General features: G+C 34.8%; 1 protein-coding gene across 1 annotated transcript in view; it reads right to left on the bottom strand.

Moving 5' to 3' along the window:
* LOC125665771 (serine/arginine repetitive matrix protein 2-like) overlaps positions 1-8,387 on the bottom strand; it is a 31,542-nt gene extending 23,155 nt beyond the window's left edge. Inside the window, exons 1-2 of the mRNA XM_048898619.2 lie at positions 8,322-8,387; positions 3,460-3,613 (exon numbers count right to left, since the gene is read on the bottom strand). Of these exons, the coding sequence (XP_048754576.2) occupies positions 3,460-3,613; positions 8,322-8,366 (199 nt within the window). The 5' untranslated portion in view covers positions 8,367-8,387. The remainder of the gene's footprint in view (positions 1-3,459; positions 3,614-8,321) is intronic.
* Positions 8,388-24,246: the final 15,859 nt, after the last annotated feature.

The raw sequence follows: 24,246 nt of genomic DNA, 5'->3' as shown, positions 1-24,246 counted from the left end.
TTTCCCATTCGACCCTAAAAAGAACAAGGTACGATTGTGTACATAAAAAGGCCCCAAAAAATTCTCTGATTTAAATGTGTCTTGAATCAAGCTTGATCTATGTTTTGAATGAGATAAATACATGCCAAGTATACTATCTCAACTTCAATCAAAGTTATTTCTTATTTTGGAGCATTATTATGTCATGAATAAGAGTTCTTCCCGCCTTTTTTCAAAAAGAGCTTGATAACTGTTAAATTTCATCCAGATTATTGCTTAGGGCTATTCCAGAAATAAATACATGGGGGGGGGGGGGGGGGGGGGGGGGGTCGGGGGGTACCTTTTGTATACACCAAGCACCCATAAAAAAAAAATAAAAAATTGCCCCATGACCCATCAAATTGATAAAACTCATTTTACAATGACCCATCTAATAAAAAAAAAACCTAACCAGACCCACCACAAAAATATTTTTAAAAATGAAAACAGTACAAATCTCACAAGGTTTTTGGGACAAACATTCTAGTAGTCAATGACGCGGTAATGCCTGTGCAACATTGTATCACAGTAGTTCTGAAGAAACGATGTCACATCAACAATCAAAGGCATCTATGGCGGGAATGTTGGAAAGATTGGGAGTCCAAGCGATGCTATTATCATGAAATGGGTATGGATATGTTTTTCCACGAATCGTTGGTCTTCTAATGGAGGCCTCTATAATATCACCATCACACTGACTGATAAATATAACGCATCGGTACCCTCGCATAAATCAACCAAGGTGTGCCTATTTTTATTAGGAAACGGAATACCTATTGATTTCAAAATATTCCCAAGATCGATGCACTGTAAACTGTAATAATCTACAGAGTTCGCCGCCATCACGTCCCAAGGGACTCTACTAAACGCGCCTCTAATTTGAAGAGTGCCGTAATGGAAATAGAAAGTTATGCGCTACAAAGAGCGACAACTCAAATAGTTCTATGTTACTTCCGATTTCAAAAGCACGTTTTCAATTTTCCCTCCGACGTTTTGTAACCAACACGACAAGAGCGACAATAAAAATATTCTGAAAACTCAACACCCACGTGGAACAATCTTAAAAAAAACAATAGAAACTACCCACTACCCATAATAAAAAAAAATTTAACAGTCCAACCACGGACCAAATAAAATATGAAAAAATACGACCACCCACACAAAAAAATAATCGTTTGCCGCCCGACCCCCCCCCATTTGATCATTTCTGGAACAACCCTTAGGAAAAGGTGTGCCCATCCGTCGAGCAAAATGAAATTAATATATATTGTATATTAAGATAAGATGAAAAATGTGTTTGAATATAAATTTGCCTGATGCATAGGCTGTATGTTTTCTGAAAAGAACCCCCCCTGTATTTATGAAAATTTTCATTGATTTTTGCATTTTTGGCAATTTTATGCCAACTTCACACTCCTGTCATACAACACAAAGCAATTTTGAATCAAATTAAATGTAGTTTGGATTTGCTTATATATTCCTTATTTGACTGCCAGATTTTGGGACTCCTATTGAAATAATCTATTTTCTGGGCCAAATGACTGCAGAAAATGTCCCTACTTCTTTCTGCCGACCCTAACATATTTTTTTCCATTCTCACAGATTTTACGAATGCCATCACTACAACAAGAGTACAATTATTGACTTATAAGTTATTCATTAAGCACCAACGGATTCCAAAACACAGAAACTGTTTTTGTTTCCCATATTATAACTTTTATTTGATTTCTACACAATCACTGTTTCATGAATAATAGAATACAAAATCATTGAAAAATAATTTAACCTATAAAACCAACCAAAAAAAAAAAAAAAAAAAAAAACCCCAGAAAAAAACCACTACCTACCTACCGACCCTTTAAAATTTTGAGGTGAAAGTGGAAACCAACATATATATATTTTTTTTGCATAACCAACTGTGATCAATTTCATAACATAACTCATACAAGCAATACAAAGTAGAGAGTTGGGCAAACACGGACCCCTGGATATACCAGAGGTGGGATCACATGCCTAGGAGGAGTAAACAGCCCCTGTTGACCAGTCACACCCCCGTGAGCCCTTTATCTTGATCAGGCAAACGGAGTAATCCATAGTCAAAATCAGTGTGCCAAAAACGACCTAACAATCAGTATGAAGCATGTCAGAAAGCATTTGACCCAAATAGAGGTTGTATACAACACATCGAATGCTTGTTCAATATTTTGATTTTATTTCTATAACATTGACTAAAACGGGATATCAGAAGTTCTATAATTTCGTCTCTGATTCCGTCATGGTTTTAACATTTAGTATGACCAATGAGATTTTGTTTTCTGTGTCAACATGAAATCCTACCCTATTTCTCAAAGGAATGTAACCGAAACCACACATTATATTTTTTTGGCCTCACACATGTAAGGAATGTATACACTACATCTAATCCTACAAAAGCCTTGATAATATCCCTACACTCTGTGGAAACCTGTTACGCATGGTTATGTTTTCCTAGTAATGATATACACATTTTACATACTCAAGAGTACTCATTTAACATGTTTAATTCTTTGATACACACACACACACACATATATATATATAGCGATTTTTTTCTACCCACTGGTACTGGTACCCATTCAATTGGGAAAAGTAGCGTCAAAATCGAACAAATTGGGAATTTTCTACCAATATAAAAGAAAAGAAAAAAAAAGAACAAAACAAGAAGTAGTCATCTCTTTTTACAAACTTTTTTACGGTAATATTTGCTGTTGTGAAACAAGGAATCGTCGTAGGGCCGTTTAAGAATCATCGTAGCTCTACAAAACATGCGCACTGCCATGATCTGTACTTTCGATTTAATACCGGAAGTGAACATTTTAGTTAACTTGTATAACGTTTCAGACTAAGTAAATTACGATTTCAGCGGTCTATTTTTAGGCAAGTAAATTGGGAATTTTTAGTCTCAAAATTGGGAAAAATCAATGGTTTTTGGCATTGGGAATGGTACCGTTTATCAGTACCAGTTATATAAGGAAAAAAATCGCTGCAGTACATTTTCTTTCCTCCCTCTCACGTAGCGTGAAAGTTTATCTGTCATGAAACACAGAATCGATTTCAGTCTGCCTTCTGATTTAACAACAAATAATGCAATTCACTTGTATTATGCAATTTAGGAATTCATTTCACTTATCAACATTCTTTACAACATACAAACTAAGTTGCCTTTAAGTTGCACCTTTGCTGTTATTCATCAAATTACATCATATGCAAATTAAAGTAATATTTACTCATTTTATATGATATAAAGTAAGTTGGGACAGTTTACACTTTTTAATAAACTATTTCGCATCATATAATGCATAAACCGCCCAAACTTACTTCACATCATATAGAATGAGTAGAAATTACTTTCAATCCTTAAATATTATTTCCCTGGGTTTTTAAAAATCAATATTAGCTTACTGCTGAGGTTGAGCTTCTTGGTAAGGGAACTGTTCAGTCTTTTTCTCCGTACAGATGTATTTAAATCTATCAGGGGTGCTTTCTTTTTCATTGTTTTCAACCCTCGCTTCTGCTTTTTGGTGTTGGCAACAACTGAAACATCCAAATCCTCCATCTGTAAGAAATGAAATGATGTCTTCAGCTGTAATGTTTGCATTATTTATAAATGTGTTCACCCATAAAATTATTCATGTGATCATAACATAGATTCAGTGCTCCAAGTCACATCTGCTATCAGGTCGCAAAATGGCGACCTAAAAATATTTCTGGTCACCATTTTCAAATTTCTAGTCGCCATGTTCAAAATTTCTAATCGGCATGGTAAAAGATTTTGTAAATAAGACCTACAAGGTTTTTTTTTTTTAAATTTGAATATCTTTCAAGAAAAAAAATCAACACCCTTTAAGCATTTTGTTAATTTGTTTCATTATTAAACTGAATAGAAATGTGTTGTGAAACATGATGGATGCTAACAAGTCAAGTATTTACTCTGGCAAAAGCTGTATTGCATCGGGCCATCCTCTAAATATTTTACAGTACGCTTCTGGGGAAGAAAACCCAGCCTTCCACACAAGGATTTGCTTTATAGTCCTCAATACGTGGGCCTTCACTGCTTATGTGAATAAGAGCTTCTACTTTTGTTGGATCTTTTGCTGAACAATCAGTACCAGCATCAATAAGAACACTACATCCCGAGTTCGTATTTGTCTGTGAAAATTAGCAGCAAGAGTTGCCCCGCTCGACTTACTGCTAATAATGCAGTCATGGACAAAGACATGTCTCTTACTGTTGCCGTGAATAGTCACACTTCCACATTTGAAAGATGTACACCAAGTCGTGGTGAAATCAGACAATGGGTGTTCAGAAATTGTGGACGTTGCTGGCTGCTTGGCCTCACAAAAAATTCTACAAAACATTTTGCAATCTCTGTATATCAACCACGAAAATTCCTTGAGCCATTAGGACTGGGGTTCATCCTTTACATTTACATTTTTCATTAGACACAGCTATGGCATCTTTAAATGCAGAACTTTCTCTGAGTGATTCTTTAATTTCTTCGTTACATGTATTAGACCGAGGCTTCTACTTTTTACTATTGATAAATCCAAAGTTCTTTAACCCTCGTTTTACCACCATCTTGATTGTTTTCAAACTCTGTTTTGACCGAGACTGAAAAATATTTATTCAGACTTCCGATCCCGATTACAAAAATTCTACTGGATGACCAATTTTTCTCCACTCACAAAACTGCGACTTGAATATAACCTTTAGTCGCAAAATCGATTTTCTGGTCGCAAATGCGACCGTTTTAGTTGCAACTTGGAGCACTGAGATTGCAGATTTAGTAAACCAATGGCAAAGGCTTTTTTAATATTTGAAACGAATCAGGTCCAACAAATGTCTTCAACTACAGCTGGTCAGTGGTTCATAATCGATAATCGGAAGAACTGTATCGATATAATAGGTATTTACATGTAGTTAATAAAGGTTTATTATTTTGGGGGTTATTTCTATTTAGTTTTTTTATGGATATGTGCAGCATTCACACTACCTGGTAATTCCCACTTTTAATGTAGAGTCCACTCTGACTCTCCCCCACACATCTCGATATAAAAGGGGATTAACAGTCTGAAAGATGAATCTTGGATCAGATTTTAATGCATGTACAGGCGTCAATCGATTTGTGAAAACTAGAATCGATAATTGGAATTGAAGAGCAAAAATCAATCGACAATTGTTTCATCACTATCAATTACTAATCTGTTAACCTTTGAAACATTTTATGTTACTAATTTTTATTTTAATCATATACATGTGTCAACACATCACCTCAAGTGTACATCCATTGTCCTCATTTTGCAGTGAAAAGATCCATTTCCCAACCCTGGCCAGGGATTTTTTAAGGGCCAAAATAAGGCTCCATTCCCAATGCTAAAAATCAGTAAAAAATTGGGGAAAAAACCTGCTTTTTAGCATTGGTAATGGGGCCATATTTCAGCCCCCTATAGACCCTTAAAAAAATCCATGTAAAAGGTAGACAATTAGCTCATGGTGTCACTGAATTCCCACTTTTCAATATGGAGTTTGCTGACTCTCCCCCACAGGTCAAAATATAAAGCAAGGCTCGCGCTGCCAATCGCATTTTACGATTTATATGATATGTTGTATATATGACTCTTGAATAATATACATGAAATATGGATCTACAGTAAACATGTATGAGTCAATGCACGCACGCCAGGTTGCAACACAAAATTTTGGTCCAGTGTGAGCCCTGTAAAAGCAGGGATAAGAGTCAGACAAATCTCGGTTGCAATCAAATTAGCAAAATATAAACATGTAGATGCTAAAATTGTTTGCTTGGAGCACCATCAAAGTTTGACGGACGTCTTTGAGGACCAACATGGGAACTGCTTGTGAGGTGAAATGTTTATTTAAAAAAACCCAAAAAACTTGCCTACCGACCCTTATTTTGAAGGTGTTAACAGAAACAGAATTTTTTCAGTGATTTTTCAACATTTTTCAGTAAACATGTATGAGTCAATGCATGTGCGCCAGGTTGCAACACAAAATTTTGGTCCAGTGTGAGCCCTGTAAAAGCAGGGATAAGAGTCAGACAAATCTCGGTTGCAATCAAATTAGCAAAATATAAGCATGCAGATAGATGCTAAAATTGTTTGCTTGGAGCACCATCAAAGTTTGACGGACATCTTTGAGGACCAACATGGGAACTGCTTGTGAGGTGAAATGTTTATTTTAAAAAAAAAAAACACTTGCCTACCGACCCTAATTTTGAAGGTGTTAACAGAAACACAGAATTTTTTCAGTGATTTTTCAAAAGGGTCCTGTGGCTTTCGAATTGGGCAAAATAGTCAACATTTTGATCAAATTAGGAAAATCTAGTCATTATTGTAAATATATCATATCAAACAAAAAATCAAACACAAATTGATGCCATTTTGCTTTTATTTTACATATCTAATATTCTTTTTTTTAAGGTCTTAAAATTTTCGACTATTCTTTCTAAATCATCTAGAACAGGGTTCGAAATTAACTTTTTCAAGCACTAGTCCGTACGGACTAGTCACTATTGATGTTCACTAGTCCACAAAGCATTTCACTAGTCCGTCCAGTATATCATATTAAATGATCTTCATTTTATTCAATAGTATTTAATCAAACCAAACACATCACAGTTGCATGCAATTTAGTTTCTGACACCTACAGAAGAAAAAGACCACCATACTTTATTTTGCATTCAAGATCTTCTGAAGCATACAGTAAACTCCAAGTTAATCCTTTTATAAACGTCCATAAGTGCGTTTGAGATCGACGTTTTCGTTGTTTTCGTGCTCAGTTCTTAGAGTCACAAGAGTTAGAAATTTTATCAATAAAGTCAATAAAATTCACTCGATTGAATAAGCCATGAGCTATAGTGTTACGAACTCCTGTGTTAGAGTCGCGAATGACGAGAACATGTGCGCACAAACGTGCTTGTTCTTAGATCACACTACTTGCAGCTCTTGCACCTCGAACCCGTTCTCGTGAGTTCGGAATCGGCAGGAATTTGTGCTCATTCGAAGAACGGTGGTCTCGAACGCACTCCATGTGTTTGGAAGGATGTCATAGTCACACAAACACTTAACCATGCAGGTAATCGACCATAAGTTCAACCATCTAAGAGACTCGGACAAATCTTGCTAAAATCTTAACCAATCCAAGATTGATTTCCGGATTTTCACTAGTCCGTACGGACTAGTGCTATAGAGAGTTTACTAGTCCGACACGTTTTTTACTAGTCTCGGACTTACGGACATGAGGTAATTTTCGAACCCTGTAGAATTGATGCGTCTTTGTCATGTCATACATAAACTATTCACATTGAACTTATTTTTTTAACAAATGTTTTTTGTCCGTTTTTATTATTGGGAAAAGTGAAAGTTAAATTGGGAAAAAATTGTAATTTTTGGAAGGGGAAAGGGCCGATATTCTGACCTAGAATGGGTCTTAAAAAATCACTGTTTTTTTTACGCCTAACTTTCGAATATTTTTTGTCTTGTTATGCATATAGATGCCAATTCTTTTTGCTTTGCCCTCAAACATGGGCAGTAAGACATTACAAAGTGATTCGGAACTGGACAAAAGACTGAATCCAAGTGTACCATAGTTTGATGAAGACATAATGGTATCTCACCATATCGTATCATAGCTGACATAATTGCAATCATACAGTTTTTGAGAATACATTCTATATATCGCATGCTATTCGAAAATCGCGTATACGAAATCTTACACTGAGTCTGAAGTTGAGAAGTGTTAATATTTGCATCAAAGGAGTTTAAAATTTTATCAACAAAGTCAATAAAATGCACTTTCTTGATCAAGCCATGAGCTCTGCGTATAGCTCATGGCCTGGTCAATCCAGTGCATTTCATTTATTGATAAAATGGCATAATACCGTTATCTGCACCGCGATAAAATGTAAGATTTATTTTTCCTTTAGTAAGAGTTATTTGCTCTTTAAATTTGGTTTATTCCGTTAAATTACTAAAGGAATATGCAAATTTTCAAAGAACTAAATTACGGAATAAACTGTATATTAAAGATATGCGGTGCAGATAACGGTATTATGACGATAAAATTTCAAACTCCTGTGTTTGCATAAGCAGCATTTGCAAAGCACAAACAGTTACCGTAATTAAAAACGTTCAAGACTTTAAGAGTCTTTACATTTCCCCCATAAGAACATTTATTTAATTCACATGGTAAAAAAATGCCTCTTCAAAATCCAACCAGCTATATTTCTTGGACTATTTACTTGCCTCTACACTTTTCAACTTTTTGCCAGATTCATCGATGGTCGCCATATCAAATCTTCCGCTCGTTTGTTATCTTTAATTTCATTGGACCATTCCAGAGCGGAACTTCGTCAAACTTCGCAGAGACGTTTCGGCCCAGAGACGTTTCGGCCCAGACATTTCGGCCCTAAGTTGGCCACTTTGGCCTTACTTTTTGAGACACTTTGGCCCAAAGACATTCGGTCCGATCTTTTTTTCCGTCGGACACACTCCGGCCCATTGTGTGTGTGGATTTTATATTTTTTTCGCCTTTATTTACTTTCAACAGCATATACATGTATATAGTATAATGAATTCTGCTTTATGATTATAAGTCCTAATATGTTAAAAATGTATATACGGTGTGGCCTTTGAGACGAGCGATGACCAATGACATCTTGCAACAATACTTTAGGCATTTAATCCACCTATTCATATATATAGCCACGATACTGTTGGTTATTTCGACGCAACCCGCGTCTAAAGACAGAAAAGTTATCAAAAGACGCAATCCCTACATATACTGAGATTTGTAGTATTGTCAATTTTTTTTGGAAAGTGTATTCTTTTTTATTCTTACATTGAAGCAGAATTGGGAAATTAAAAAAAAAACAAAAAAAAAAAACAGGGGCCACAATGATTGTTGCATGTGTTGAGCTACAGCGTTCTAAACATGACCTTTTTTTGCACTAAAATTGACTCGAGATTTATTCAATTAAACTTGATTTGTCTGTTGGCGTGGTACAACAAAAGCAATACAAATCAATCATTGCATAAAATAGATACATAATCATGTCTTCCAACAATACAGATTTAAAAAAGAAAGTTCAATGGAAAAATAATGATCTTACACTTGATATACGAAAAAAATCATGATGTTAAATTTGAGAGTTTTAAGGACATTAGGGGTGATGTCAATTCTGAAATTTCACATAATTTTCAAGGTCTTGTCTTAAGATTTGAAATGGAACTAAAAAACAAAGGTGGGTGTTATAATAATAATGTGCGGCATTTATATAGTGCATTATATAATTTGTAATTACTCTAAGCGCTTTAACAATGTAAAATGTAAAACATGATAAGATATGAAGCGGTTGAGAGTTATTCCCCTTTGCAGTATTTTGTAAATCAAGAAATCATTGTATATAATTTAATTAACGTGTTAATTGATTAAAAGAAATAACAAGAATGAATGTTGTATGTATATAAATAAGATGAAAATAAATGTTTAGTTCAGATGAGCAAAGTAAGCTCAAAAATCGGATTCTTACCTATAGAAAATTATGCTTATTGACGTAAATATTACTTATATAGGAAAAAGGCCGGGGTGTTAGGGTGAATTGATGTGTTCAACTTGCATAACGACGAATTGTTGTCAGGCTTAATTACAAACTAGAGACCATAGTCGTGAGAGTCAGAACTAGTGTAAGTAGTTATCGTAGGTATATTACTGTTTGACAAGTGCGAGTGACTAAGTGATCACAGAGAGCCAAGTTGACTACGGGTCGTGTGGCTATACTAGTGTTTGCATGTGGCAAGTGCGGGTGACCAAGTGGCAAGTGACCAAGTGATCACAGAGAGCCAAGTTGACTACGGGTCGTGTGGCCATACATTGTTTGCATAAGCCAAGTGGCAAGTGCGGGTGACCAAGTGGCAAGCTACCAAGTGGCAAGTGCGGGTGACCAAGTGGTCACAGAGAGCCAAGTTGACTACGGGTCGTGTGGCCATACATTGTTTGCATAAGCCAAGTGGCAAGTGCGGGTGACCAAGTGGCAAGCTACCAAGTGGCAAGTGCGGGTGACCAAGTGGCAAGCTACCAAGTGGCAAGCTGCCAAGTGGTGTGAGTAAGCCAAGTGGCAAGCTGCCAAGTGGTGTGGGTAGCCAAGAGGCAGCACCTTGATTAAAAATAGGCATAAGTGATTTTTCTTTGTTAATTATAGCACTAGGCAAGTGACACAAGCATATCTGTATATTAGAATTTGTTTTACACTAGACAAGTGTCCATTATCTGTATATTTTGCATTCGTTATTATCCTTATAAGACTTGGGCAAACCAAGTACGATCCCAAGGAGATCGCTCGGGTCTCGCACGTTACAGATATAACATCCAAATAAAATAAAACAATTTAAACATTACGAGTTCAAGCGACAAACCAACCTTTACTTTAAAAAAAAGAAAAGAATATATTACAAAATATGGTTATAAGATTTCCTAAAAAGATATGTTTTGAGGTTTGTCTTAAAACTTTTGACAGTGCCACACGAACGGATGTCTATCGGTAAACTGTTCCATAGTGTGGCAGCTGTTACATCAAACCTTCGATCTCCATAGGTCTTTGTACGAACGCGGGTTTTTTCTAGCAATCGTGAATTGCATGAACGCAGAGATCGTTTTGGTTCGTACACAGTGATGAGGTCGCTGATATAGGCCTGTGCCAATCCGTTTAGTGCTTTGTATGTGTGTAGTAAAATATTGTATTCAACACGGGAATCAATTTCTGAAGCCAGTACAAGGACACAAGCACCGGTGATATTTGGCCATGCTTCCTGACCCGGGCAACAAGTCGAGCTGCTGAGTTTTGGATTGTCTGTAGCCTGCTCAGATCTGTTTGGGGTAGCCCTTTAAATAGTGCATTTCTATGGAGCGCCAAAGTAACATAAACTCAAATAATTGAAGATATCTTCAATTATTTGAAGATATCATCAATTCAATTATTGCTCTCTTTAATTGAATTAATGCGCGCATTAAATCAATTATTGCTCTCATCAAATGAATTAATGCGCGCTTCAATTCAATTATTGCTCTCATCAATTGAATTAATGCGCGCATCAATTGAATTAATGAGAGCAATAATTGATTTAATTCGTGGATCAATTCAATTATTGCTCTCTTCAATTCAATTGATGAGAGCATTAATTTCGTAGAAATATTGTTCGCAATAATTGATTTAGAGCTCGGTATAAATAATTTGATGATCTATTTAATTCAATTGAAGATATCTTTAATTATTTACAATGCTTCTGTATAAGGAATTAATGCGCACATCAATTCTTTTAAAGAGAGCAACAATTCAATTATTTTTAAAAAGAGATCATTAATTCAATTGTGGATATGTTGAATTGAAGATATCTTTAATTATCTAGTTGCTCTCTCTAAAAGAATTATTGCTCTCTTCAAATGAATTAAAGATATCATTAATTCAATTGAAGAGAGCAATAATTGAATTAATGCGCGCATTAAATTCATTATTGCTCTCATCAAATTGTTGATATTATTAATTCATTTGAAGAGATCATTAATTCAATTAAAGCGCGCATCAATTCAGCAGAAGAATTAATGCTATCATCAATTTATTTAATGCGCGCAATAATTCAGAATTGAAGATATCATTAATTATTTGAAGAGATCTTTAATTAAATTGTTGCGCGCATCAAATGAATTGATGATATCTTCAATTATTTGAGTTTATGTTAATTTGGCGCTCCATACATCTCCATAGTCTAAGCGCGATAACACAAGAGAACATACAAGTGTCTTGCAGGCGTCATCATTGATGAAAGAACGAATCCGTGCAATATTCCGTAGATGATAATAACAAGAACGAGAGATGGAACTAATATGATTTTTAAAAGAAAGTACACTGTCGAAGAAAACACCAAGGTTTCGAACACAGTCCGAGTTGGAAACAATGGTATTTCCAAAAGACAGTTGAAAAGATGGTGAAACGTTTGAATGTTTCGAAGTAAACACTATAAATTCAGTTTTTTCTTCGTTTAATTTCAGCAGGTTGACGTTCATCCAAGATTTTATATCTGCTAAGCATTACTGTAGCCGCAATGAGATAGCATTCCATGTATCTGTAGGTCTAAAAACTAAGTATGCCTGGGTATCGTCAGCATAGCAATGATACATGATATGATGTCTGCGGCAGATTTCACCAATCGGTTTTGCAAACATTGCATAAAGTCTTGGTCCCAGAACTGACCCTTGGGGCACTCCATATGGAAGTAGAAAGTCCTTAGACTTTGAAGTTCCTACAACCACTTTCTGACTACGACCAGTTAAGTAAGATTTGATCCATGTAAGTGCTGCACCAGTAATACCAAATGATACCTCCAGTCGCTTAATGAGAATTTGATGGTCAAAACATCAAAAGCTGCTGAAAGATCTAGCATCACCAAGGCAACACAAGAACCTTTATCCAATGCTGTCACAATATCGTGGTGTACCCTTCGAAGAGCTGTTTCTGTTGAGTGACAAGGACGATATGCAGACTGGGCCACGTCATTTAGGTTGTTTGAATCTATATGGTGCCCTATGCGAGCTGATACCACTCTTTCCAAAATTTTGGAAAGAAATGAGAAGTTTGAGACAGGTCTGTAGTTCCGTAACGAGTCTGGCTCCAATCCTGCTTTCTTTAATAATTAATTTAATAATTTTATAGATAAAATCTTTAAATTATTTGTGAAAATTTTTATACAAAATTTCGCTCAACTTGATTTAGATCTCTTTTTTTAGAATCGATGTTCTGTTTGGAAAAAAAATATCAACCAAATGAATAAATTACAATATTTGAACGGTTACCTGTAAAGCGCGAAACGAAATCTACCGTAACGAAACGAAACCTACCAAAACGAAATGGAACAGATTATATAACCGAACACTTTTGATTAAAATGATTTAAAATGGTATCTTGTGCCCCTGTGAAAGTTACCACATATAAATAGAATTCGCCTCCCCTTTGATGTAGGCTTTTGGATTGACTAATACAAAGTTTTAAAAGTGGGAAAGGGGGGTGAGTAAGCACAAAATACATATCAACAACAACAACAAAATTACTTATTCTCAAATAAATACAACATGTGTATTGTAGAGAAGTAATTTGTAATATATAATACAATATTGTACATAGCATGCAGTTAACCATTAAACATCTGCACACGTTGATTAAATCACCAATACCATGTGCGCTTAGTTTCGGATCCAGAAATTTCAGAACGGAGGGTTCCAGTCTCGCAGGTCGGAGGTCTGGGGAAACATACTAAACGAGCACAGGCACTCGACGTTTTAAATATCTATAATAAAAAAAATTTGTCTTCCTGTAAACATAATATTGACATAAAAGAGTTATCTTTAGACTTACTGCATATCAATGCTAATTTTGAATAATACATGTGTATGTCTCTTGCCGAATTGCATAATTTTTTCCATTATTGAAAGTACTCGCACCTCAGCAGTTAGAGATAAAATAAGAGGTTAAACGTTTTCCTGCTTTCAACTTTCTCAGACATCAGTTTCTTCAAACAATGTTGGATGCTAATCGATGGACCGCTTAAAAATGTATCAATCAACCCGAAAGACCACATCAACAGAAAAGAGAATTTCATTTATATGTGGTAACTTTCACAGGGACCTGAGATACCATTTTTATTATCTTAATTACACAGTTCGGTTCTACAATCTGTTTCGTTTCGGTAGGTTTCGGCAGATTTCGTTTCGTTTCGATTTCGTTTCCCACTTTACAGGTACCCCAAAAATAATACATTAATAGACGAAATTAAGGAATAAACAATCTCAAACTGTAGAAATGTAGTGGATTGGGAATATATATTCAAAGTGCGTTGATATCGACCATATTAACGCACTTTGCAAAAAGAAAGTTTGCACGGCTCAGCCGACTTTCTTGAAGCTTTAAAAAATGATAGATAATTATTTGAATTTTTATATTTGATGATGACGTCACTTCCGGTTCTGAGATTTGGAACTTTTGTAGAATTGGGTAATTATAAGGGTCTGACTCTACGAGAGCCCTACAATGATTAAACTGTCCATCCCTCCGACTGTCCGTCCGATTTCATTTGTAATGAAAGAGTGAGCAAGCTTACATACCCCACGCTCCAACATTACTTGACAATGTCTCACATAATGAATGGTAATGGTATGCAATACTGCAAGAACAGGACAGAAGGGCTCGAAATTCTAAGTTCGAAGGGGACATAATTCCCAGAAAAATTATTGAATCTGAATTTTCTGAGAATATGCACATCTACACAGTGTGTCCTCATTAATTACAAAGTTTTACGAAATTCTGTTGAGCAGTTTCAGAGGTTTGAACATATTTTACAGTAACTAAATTTACAAAGGGAGTGAGCACAAACTGACAAATAAGGGACTGACACAGCAGGTGTGGCACGATAAAGACCCCTCCGTGCTCAAAGGCCGTAACCGGCGAGCATAAGCCTAAATTTTGCATCTCTTCCCGGCAATAGAGACGTCTACATATGAGTGAAATATTCTTGAAAGGGGCGTTAAACAACATTCAATCGACCAATCGAATTAGTAATGGACATGAACAGGTTTCTCTGCCAAAATACATACACCTTAATGTCGTTCAGTCGGACATATTTGCAGTATGTTCTTGAAACGTCTTGAAGTTAGGGTGTCAGATGACATGCCAAAACCTATGCAGAATGAGGTATTACGATAAGTGAAAGACGGCTACTAATCCTCATTGCTCCATATTTATGCACCTGTATATGCCTTGAATCGATCAATTATCACAATATTTCCATCACTACAAAATGTGACAATAAGCACTATACATGTATGCATAATCAGACAATACCTGCTCTTCCTCAACATTCACTCCAAAGTCCTCCTATGTTGATAATGTGGACTGATGAGTACAAATGTAATCAACTAACGACCAAACCATGTCGTATCTTGTCACGAGAAAGGCGATTCTTCTCAAGAGTCCGCCTCAGAAAGTCCACCCTTGAAAAACAAATGATTTTCTTGCTCAGTATTGTGATTCCAATGACCCAAACAATCTCGGCAAAGATGTGCCAAGTAACGATCCTGATGAGCACGAGAAAAACAAACCCTTGCCAGAGGAATCGACTGTTAACAAACAGCCACTCTCGGGATTCTACTTAGGTGAAATTGTCGCTGGCAAAATGTCTCTTTCTTCTTTATCATCATCAAAAAGGTAAAATTAGCAAAAACTACACCTGAAATAGTATCATCGCAAAAGTTGCCTTTCAGATGTGCTTTTGTTAGCAAAGATAAGAGGGGAAAAGAGCTTTCAAGCATCATGGATGCAAAAACACAGATGGCTGAAATACAGCTCCATGAACTTTTGAACTTAACATGATTTTGTGAACAAATTAAATGCACATTTTTATTTTCCTAAGACACTAATTGCTGCTAGACGAAGAGACAACTAAATGTTTTGATGCATTCAACAATTTTATTCTTGTTTGCACATTATGCAACTCATAAAAACATTCCAATACTTTGTTGCCCCACCTTTGGCAGTAATAACAGCTTAAACGTCTCTAGGTATGCTCTGAATTAGGTTTTGACAGAAGTGCTTTCCACATATCTGTTTTATTAGAGGGCATGTTTTGGTCAAGGTGTTTCTTTATTCAACCCCAACTCTTTTCAATGGGATTCAAATCATAACTATATCCAGACCAAAAAGTGTAGTGACATTGTTGTGCATGAAAGATGAAGACAACGAACAATACAATTTAGAGAGTTGGTCAAACACGGAACCCTGGATATACCAGAGGTGGGGGTCAGGTGCCTAGGGGCAGAAAGCATCCCCTGTCGAACAGTCACATCCGCCGTGAGCCCTATATTTTGATCAGGTAAACTGAGTTATCCGTAGTCAAAATCAGTGTGCCAAAGAGTGTATCAAACATCTCTTGTACTTTCGGAGTTGTGGCATGGTGCCAAGTTCTGTTGAAGTATAAACCCCTTTCTCGGAAATATCAAGCATTTACACATGTTATTAACGTCACAGAGTATCTCCTGATATCGATCTGAATTTAGGGTTTCATCGAATGACTTTAATATTGTTATGGGTCAGAATTACCCTTGATTTATACAGCAGCAGAATTTACTAACAAAAGGCAATTAAACAATTAAGATTTATTTACTGTAAATAACTGAAAGAAAATTGTAACAATAGCTGAATACTAACGCTGGGACATAGTTTTTATGTCAAAACTCCTAAGATGTTTCCTTATTGCCGTTGTAGATAAAAACTCTCTTGTTTCTTTGTAAAGTTTCCTTAACTGTAAATCTTCTTTCTTCTACAGCCATTCTCTTCATTATTCTATCTTGTCGTGGTGCCGTCTTTACCTTTAAGTCCTTCACAATTCCATATTTCTTTGACTTTTTGTAAATATTCATCAGAGTGTATCTACTCGTGACAACCCCACTGCTATCAGAATGAAAGGTGAAGATAACGAACAGCTATCAATCTCATAACTCCTATAAGCAATACAAAATAGAGAGGTGGGCAAACACGGACCCCTGGACACACCAGAGGTGGGATCAAGTGCCTAGGAGGAGTAAGCATCACCTGTCGACCGGTCACACTCGCCGTGAGCCCTATATCTTGATCAGGTAAACGGAGTTATCCATAGTCAAAATCAGTATGCCAAATCGGACTGAGTGTACCAAGAATGGCCTAACAATTGGTATGAAACACGCCAGACAGCACTTGACCCATTGATAGGTATTATTGGCGAACTAGAGCGTTGTAACGACCATAGAATTTGTGAAATGCTGTCTGAGGCTGAGTTTAAACGAGACTGTTGAAACCCTTGTACCATCAAGTTGTTTGTCAGTAGCTTGCCTCGATTTAAAAACTGATCATACACAGAACAAGCTCTTGCGTATCGAATCAGTTAACATATACCATATGCAGGTGATAATGGAATATTGCTACATAAATATGGGAAGTTGACGATGGAGAAGCTGAAATCATCTCGTTTGTCATAACGTTGAGTTGTTAGTTTGCCGTTATTATCTACTTTCAATAAAATATCCAAGTATGAAGCAGAAGTGGACGACTCTGTGGTGTCTTTTATTTAAAGTTCACAGGGATATATCGAATCGACATATGAATGAAAGTTATTATTGTTAATAAATAAAAAGTCGTCGATATATCTAGTATGAAACAATATAAAATGTGCATTTTATTTGTTTACAAAACCATGCTAGGTTAAAAAGTTCATGGAGCCGTACAGCCATAAACTGCAAGGCGGTCTGTGTAAAATCTGCGTTCTCTGGCAAAACACGAGAATTCCGATTATCATAAGGCAGGTATAAAATACTCGACCATACAAAGTTAGTTAACAAACATGAGGCTGTTTTCATTGATAAAGAAACGAATGTACTCTACAGGAAACAAAAATTCCTCTGCGTGGACACAGAGACGATCCAACAAGCACTGCATCCAATAAAGGTGACGGTTCTTGCTATTCTGAATCGTTTGGCAAGTCATGATGACCAGCTGTCAGGGATCCTAAAACATACCACCTATACCAGCAAAAGCACTCATAATTAAGTCATCAATTATCATTGGTCAAAATAATCAGAAAGACTGCGTGGTCTTCAAGGTAAGGCCTTCTACTCCATCATCGCTGATGAAGTGACAGACAGATTTGCAAATAAGGTTCCCAAGTCTAGACATTGTGCTTGGGGTTTCTTGATGAGATAGCATCAGAGCCGATCATTCGAGAAGAGTGTTTTGACGTTGTTCATTTCGAACGTATCACCGGAGCAACAAATGGTGTGTGTGTGTGTTGACAATATTAGAGGTCAAGCTTATGACAGTGCTGCTTCAATGGGCTCTGAAAATTAGGGTTATCAAATGTAGTAGTTAGGGCTATACGGACCGTGGATATCGGCCTGGGTAGTTCAGTGGTTAGAGCACCTGATTAGTAATGCAGGGATCCCGGGTTCGATTTTCTCTTCTCCTATACTACACAAGGAAGAATCAATTGTGTTCTGATTCACCATTTCAAACGAACATGAATCATTCATAAGGTAAACACGAGAATATATGCAACTTACTTTATTATTCTATTCAAATGTACATGTACATGTAAATTTTTTATCTTTACTTCATTCAACATTCTACAGAAAAACATAATATCAACGACAACGTTAAATACATGAAATGCTAAGAGAAAGGTGGGTGGGTGGGGGTCTGTTCCACGATGCGCAGCGAAATCTGGAATGATTACACTACTTTAAACATGTATACATCGGTACGCACGATTATCAATACAGGCTGTAAATATAAACGTTCCAGGTTCAAAACAAACTCATATGTTACCTTCAACGTTTATAAACATTCTAATTCACCATTTCAAATGAACGTAAATTATTTATAGACTAACACACAGATACGGATATAGGAACAGATATGAGATATCTTGTAAATTATATGATATATCTTAGAATTTTTTTTAGATATCTGATAAAAAATAGAAATTTCATGTGATCGATGTCCCTTTCTCGAAACCGCATCTAACGATATGACCTTTGACTTAGAAAAACCTAAAAAAAAAAAAAAAAAACAAAAAAAAAAAAAACAACAAAAAAACCAAACAAACAAAAAAAAAAAAAAAAAGAGAGAGAGAGAGAGATGATATCTTACAATATCATACATACACACTTACAGAGATATCTTACAGTATCATACATACACACTTACAGAGATATCTTACAATATCATACATACACACTTACAGAGATATCTTATAATATCATACATACACACTTACAGAGATATCTTACAATATCATACATACACACTTACAGAGATATCTTACAATATCATACATACACACTTACAGAGATATCTTACAGCATCATACATACACACTTACAGAGATATCTTACAATATCATACATACATACTCACAGAGATATCTTACAATATCATACATACACACTTACAGAGATATCTTACAATATCATACATACACACTTACAGAGATATCTTATAATATCATACATACACACTTACAGAGATATCTTACAATATCATACATACACACTTACAGAGATATCTTACAGTATCATACATACACACTTACAGAGATATCTTACAGTATCATACATACACACTTACAGAGATATCTTACAGTATCATACATACACACTTACAGAGATATCTTACAATATCATACATACACACTTACAGAGATATCTTACAGTATCATACATACACACTTACAGAGATGATATCTTACAATATCATACATACACACTTACAGAGATATCTTACAGTATCATACATACACACTTACAGAGATATCTTACAATATCATACATACACACTTACAGAGATATCTTACAGTATCATACATACACACTTACAGAGATGATATCTTACAATATCATACATACACACTTACAGAGATATCTTACAGTATCATACATACACACTTACAGAGATATCTTACCGTATCATACATACACACTTACAGAGATATCTTACAATATCATACATACACACTTACAGAGATATCTTACAGTATCATACATACACACTTACAGAGATATCTTACAATATCATACATACACACTTACAGAGATATCTTACAGTATCATACATAACTTACAGAGATATCTTACAATATCATACATACACACTTACAGAGATATCTTATAATATCATACATACACACTTACAGAGATATCTTACAATATCATACATACACACTTACAGAAATATCTTACAATATCATACATACACACTTACAGAGATATCTTACAGTATCATACATACACACTTACAGAGATATCTTACAATATCATACATACACACTTACAGAAATATTTTACAATATCATACATACACACTTACAGAGATATCTTACAATATCATACACACACACTTACAGAGATATCTTACAATATCATACATACATACTTACAGAGATATTTACAGTATCATACATACACACTTACAGAGATATCTTACAATATCATACACACACACTTACAGAAATATCTTACAATATCATACATACACACTTACAGAGATATCTTACAGTATCATACATACACACTTACAGAGATATCTTACAATATCATACATACACACTTACAGAGATATCTTACAGTATCATACATAACTTACAGAGATATCTTACAATATCATACATACACACTTACAGAGATATCTTATAATATCATACATACACACTTACAGAGATATCTTACAATATCATACATACACACTTACAGAAATATCTTACAATATCATACATACACACTTACAGAGATATCTTACAGTATCATACATACACACTTACAGAGATATCTTACAATATCATACATACACACTTACAGAAATATTTTACAATATCATACATACACACTTACAGAGATATCTTACAATATCATACACACACACTTACAGAGATATCTTACAATATCATACATACATACTTACAGAGATATTTACAGTATCATACATACACACTTACAGAGATATCTTACAATATCATACACACACACTTACAGAAATATCTTACAATATCATACATACACACTTACAGAAATATCTTACAATATCATACATACACACTTAGAGAGATATCTTACAATATCATACATACATACTTACAGAGATATCTTATAATATCATACATACACACTTACAGAGATATCTTACAATATCATACATACATACTTACAGAGATATCTTACAGTATCATACATACACACTTACGGAGATGATATCTTACAGTATCATACATACACACTTACAGAGATATCTTACAATATCATACATACATACTTACAGAGATATCTTACAATATCATACATACACACTTACAGAGATATCTTACAATATCATACATACACACTTACAGAGATATCTTACAATATCATACACACACACTTACAGAGATATCTTACAATATCATACACACACACTTACAGAAATATCTTACAATATCATACATACACACTTACAGAGATGATATCTTACAATATCATACATACACACTTACAGAGATATCTTACAGTATCATACATACACACTTACAGAGATATCTTACAGTATCATACATACACACTTACAGAGATATCTTACAATATCATACATACACACTTACAGAGATATCTTACAGTATCATACATACACATTTACAGAGATATCTTATAATATCATACATACACACTTACAGAGATATCTTACAATATCATACATACACACTTACAGAGATATCTTACAGTATCATACATACACACTTACAGAGATATCTTATAATATCATACATACACACTTACAGAGATATCTTATAATATCATACATACACACTTACAGAGATATCTTACAGTATCATACATACACACTTACAGATATATCTTACAATATCATACATACACACTTACAGAGATATCTTACAGTATCATACATACACACTTACAGAGATATCCTACAATATCATACATACACACTTACAGAGATATCTTACAGTATCATACATACACACTTACAGAGATATCTTACAGTATCATACATACACACTTTCAGAGATATCTTACAGTATCATACATACACACTTACAGAGATATCTTACAGTATCATACATACACACTTACAGAGATATCTTACAGTATCATACATACACACTTACAGAGATATCTTACAGTATCATACATACACACTTACAGAGATATCCTACAATATCATACATACACACTTACAGAGATATCTTACAGTATCATACATACACACTTACAGAGATATCTTACAGTATCATACATACACACTTACAGAGATATCTTACAGTATCATACATACACACTTACAGAGATATCTTACAGTATCATACATACACACTTACAGAGATATCTTACAGTATCATACATACACTTACAGAGATATCTTACAGTATCATACATACACTTACAGAGATGATATCTTACAATATCATCGGCTCCTAACCCGGTATTCAACCTAAATGTAAATACATGTTAAAGTTCAAGGTTTTTGAAAGCAAAATTCCCCGTGTTTCTGATTTTTTACAATGCGTCATGTGAAGATAAGTCCCTCTCTATGGAGACCCTGTCCACTTACTCCGCAGTAAACCGGGGCCATCAAGGAAAGCCATTACTGGTCACACACGCGTCAAAAGGAGTGCCGCTATAGATGTGTAGACAATAAAAAAAACAACCTCAGAACATTGATAAAAGATAAGCTCCATTATTACTCTCATTCGGAAATAGGTAACGGGTCCCGATAAAGTGATTCCTCTAAATTTCGTTATTAGGATTATTCGTAAAAATTCTACTTTTCGCTGTTTCAATGGACTTTTTACAAAACTCCTAGGCGGATTTTATGATGGGGAAAAATGATTGACTTGTGATCATGTTAAATTTACGACGTGACTACTTCATAATGGAAAAACTTACCTGGTATTGTTAATTACCAGCGGAATACAAAGTTTTATTTATAGAAGGTAAAGTATTTTTGCAAATTGATTTGACACAGAATGATAAAAATTGATGTTGATTGGGAAATTTAGCGCTGCATCTATTTCTTTGTCTATAAATTGTTATCAACTCCTAGTGTATTAACTTTTAAAAATAGCAATAATTTTTTTTTCACTTTTTCACCAATTTTTTTAAAGATATATATTTTGGTAAGGAAGCATAAAACAGAACAGCGTGTACGTTGAAATTGGCACATGACAAACAAACATTTTAAACCTTTTATTTTGATTAGCTCTAGATAAATCATTTTATAGTGGCGGCAATGGAACAGATGAGTAAGCTATTTCCGATGTATAATTCAAAAATTTAATGAAATCCACTTTGACGAGGAAAAAAAAAAGCATTCAGTTTCGTTCCATTTTCTTGCAAAAAAGAAAGAAAAAAAAAGACATAAATTGGGTCTCTCCAACTTCGATTACGAAATGATATACACAGATGCGTTTGAAATGTTGAGTGTCAGTGCTATTATATAAATAGATAAGTGTGTTTTGAGTGTCTGTCAGTGGTATTATATAAATAGATAAGTATTCTATGACTGCTTCAGAACGGTCGTGATCAGTAGTATGAGTTTGGGGTGATTTTATTCACGTTATTTTCTATAAGTGATTGACAGTTTGTCATAATTCTGTTTGTAAGTGTCATCATGATACGCATGAGCGATGTTGGGCGTACGGTATATAAAGCCTGGTGATTGTATCATATATCATCAATGATTTATTCAATATCTAAATCAATAAATGTTAATATCTCAGGAACATATAGGATGTTTGTATTACGGGAATTAGATACATAATTCGACGATTACCCCATGTTTACACCGTTATATCGCCACGTGGTGCAAGCAATATACATATTTTGTAAATTAAAACGATACAATAGATATTAAAGCAATCCTCTGTGTGAAATAAACCTGAACTAGGCCTAATACAAAGAGGATATCTATATTGCGTGATTTGATATTTGCTCAAACCAACGAGTTGAAATGGTGTAATTTATTCGTGACACTTACCGAGTGAATAAATCACCATTTCAACAAGTTAGATAGAGGAAATATCAAACCACCCAATTATAGATGTTTTATTTATCTCATTCGTTCTTTCTATCACTTCAGTTTCGGTATGATATCCCGAATACAACAAATCAATCCCGAAGCGTCATTACCAACAGCAGTGCCCGTCTTCCTACCCGAGAAAAATATAGTTCGATAAATAGCATTCAATTCGACACATTTTCATTCATACCTATGAATAAAATTTGTTTTAGACGGCATCTAATTAATCAAGCTATATCTTATTAAACTATCATATTTCTTTCAAAATTCTATCGATTATTTATTTTCTTGACTTGCATGTAATAATATAATCATTGAAAAAGTTTTGGTTGCGACTTTTTGAATTAGATCAATGACCGTGGACGAATACTACTTGAATTAAGATAACAGTGATTCTAGTAAACACCGTGTTTGTTGTTGGAATTACGATTTTTTGAAATTAAATTTTCACGTGTCTTCTGGGATATTGGAGGGGGAATGGGACTTCCTGCGAGACACTTGGATGAGTAAACACGGTAGATATTTCCATATTCGTCACA

This window comes from Ostrea edulis, chromosome 10 (assembly GCF_947568905.1).
Source record: "Ostrea edulis chromosome 10, xbOstEdul1.1, whole genome shotgun sequence".
Taxonomy (NCBI): Eukaryota; Metazoa; Mollusca; class Bivalvia; order Ostreida; family Ostreidae; genus Ostrea; species Ostrea edulis.
Note: the sequence above shows the minus strand (reverse complement) of the source record. Positions and strands in the feature narration are given on the sequence as shown.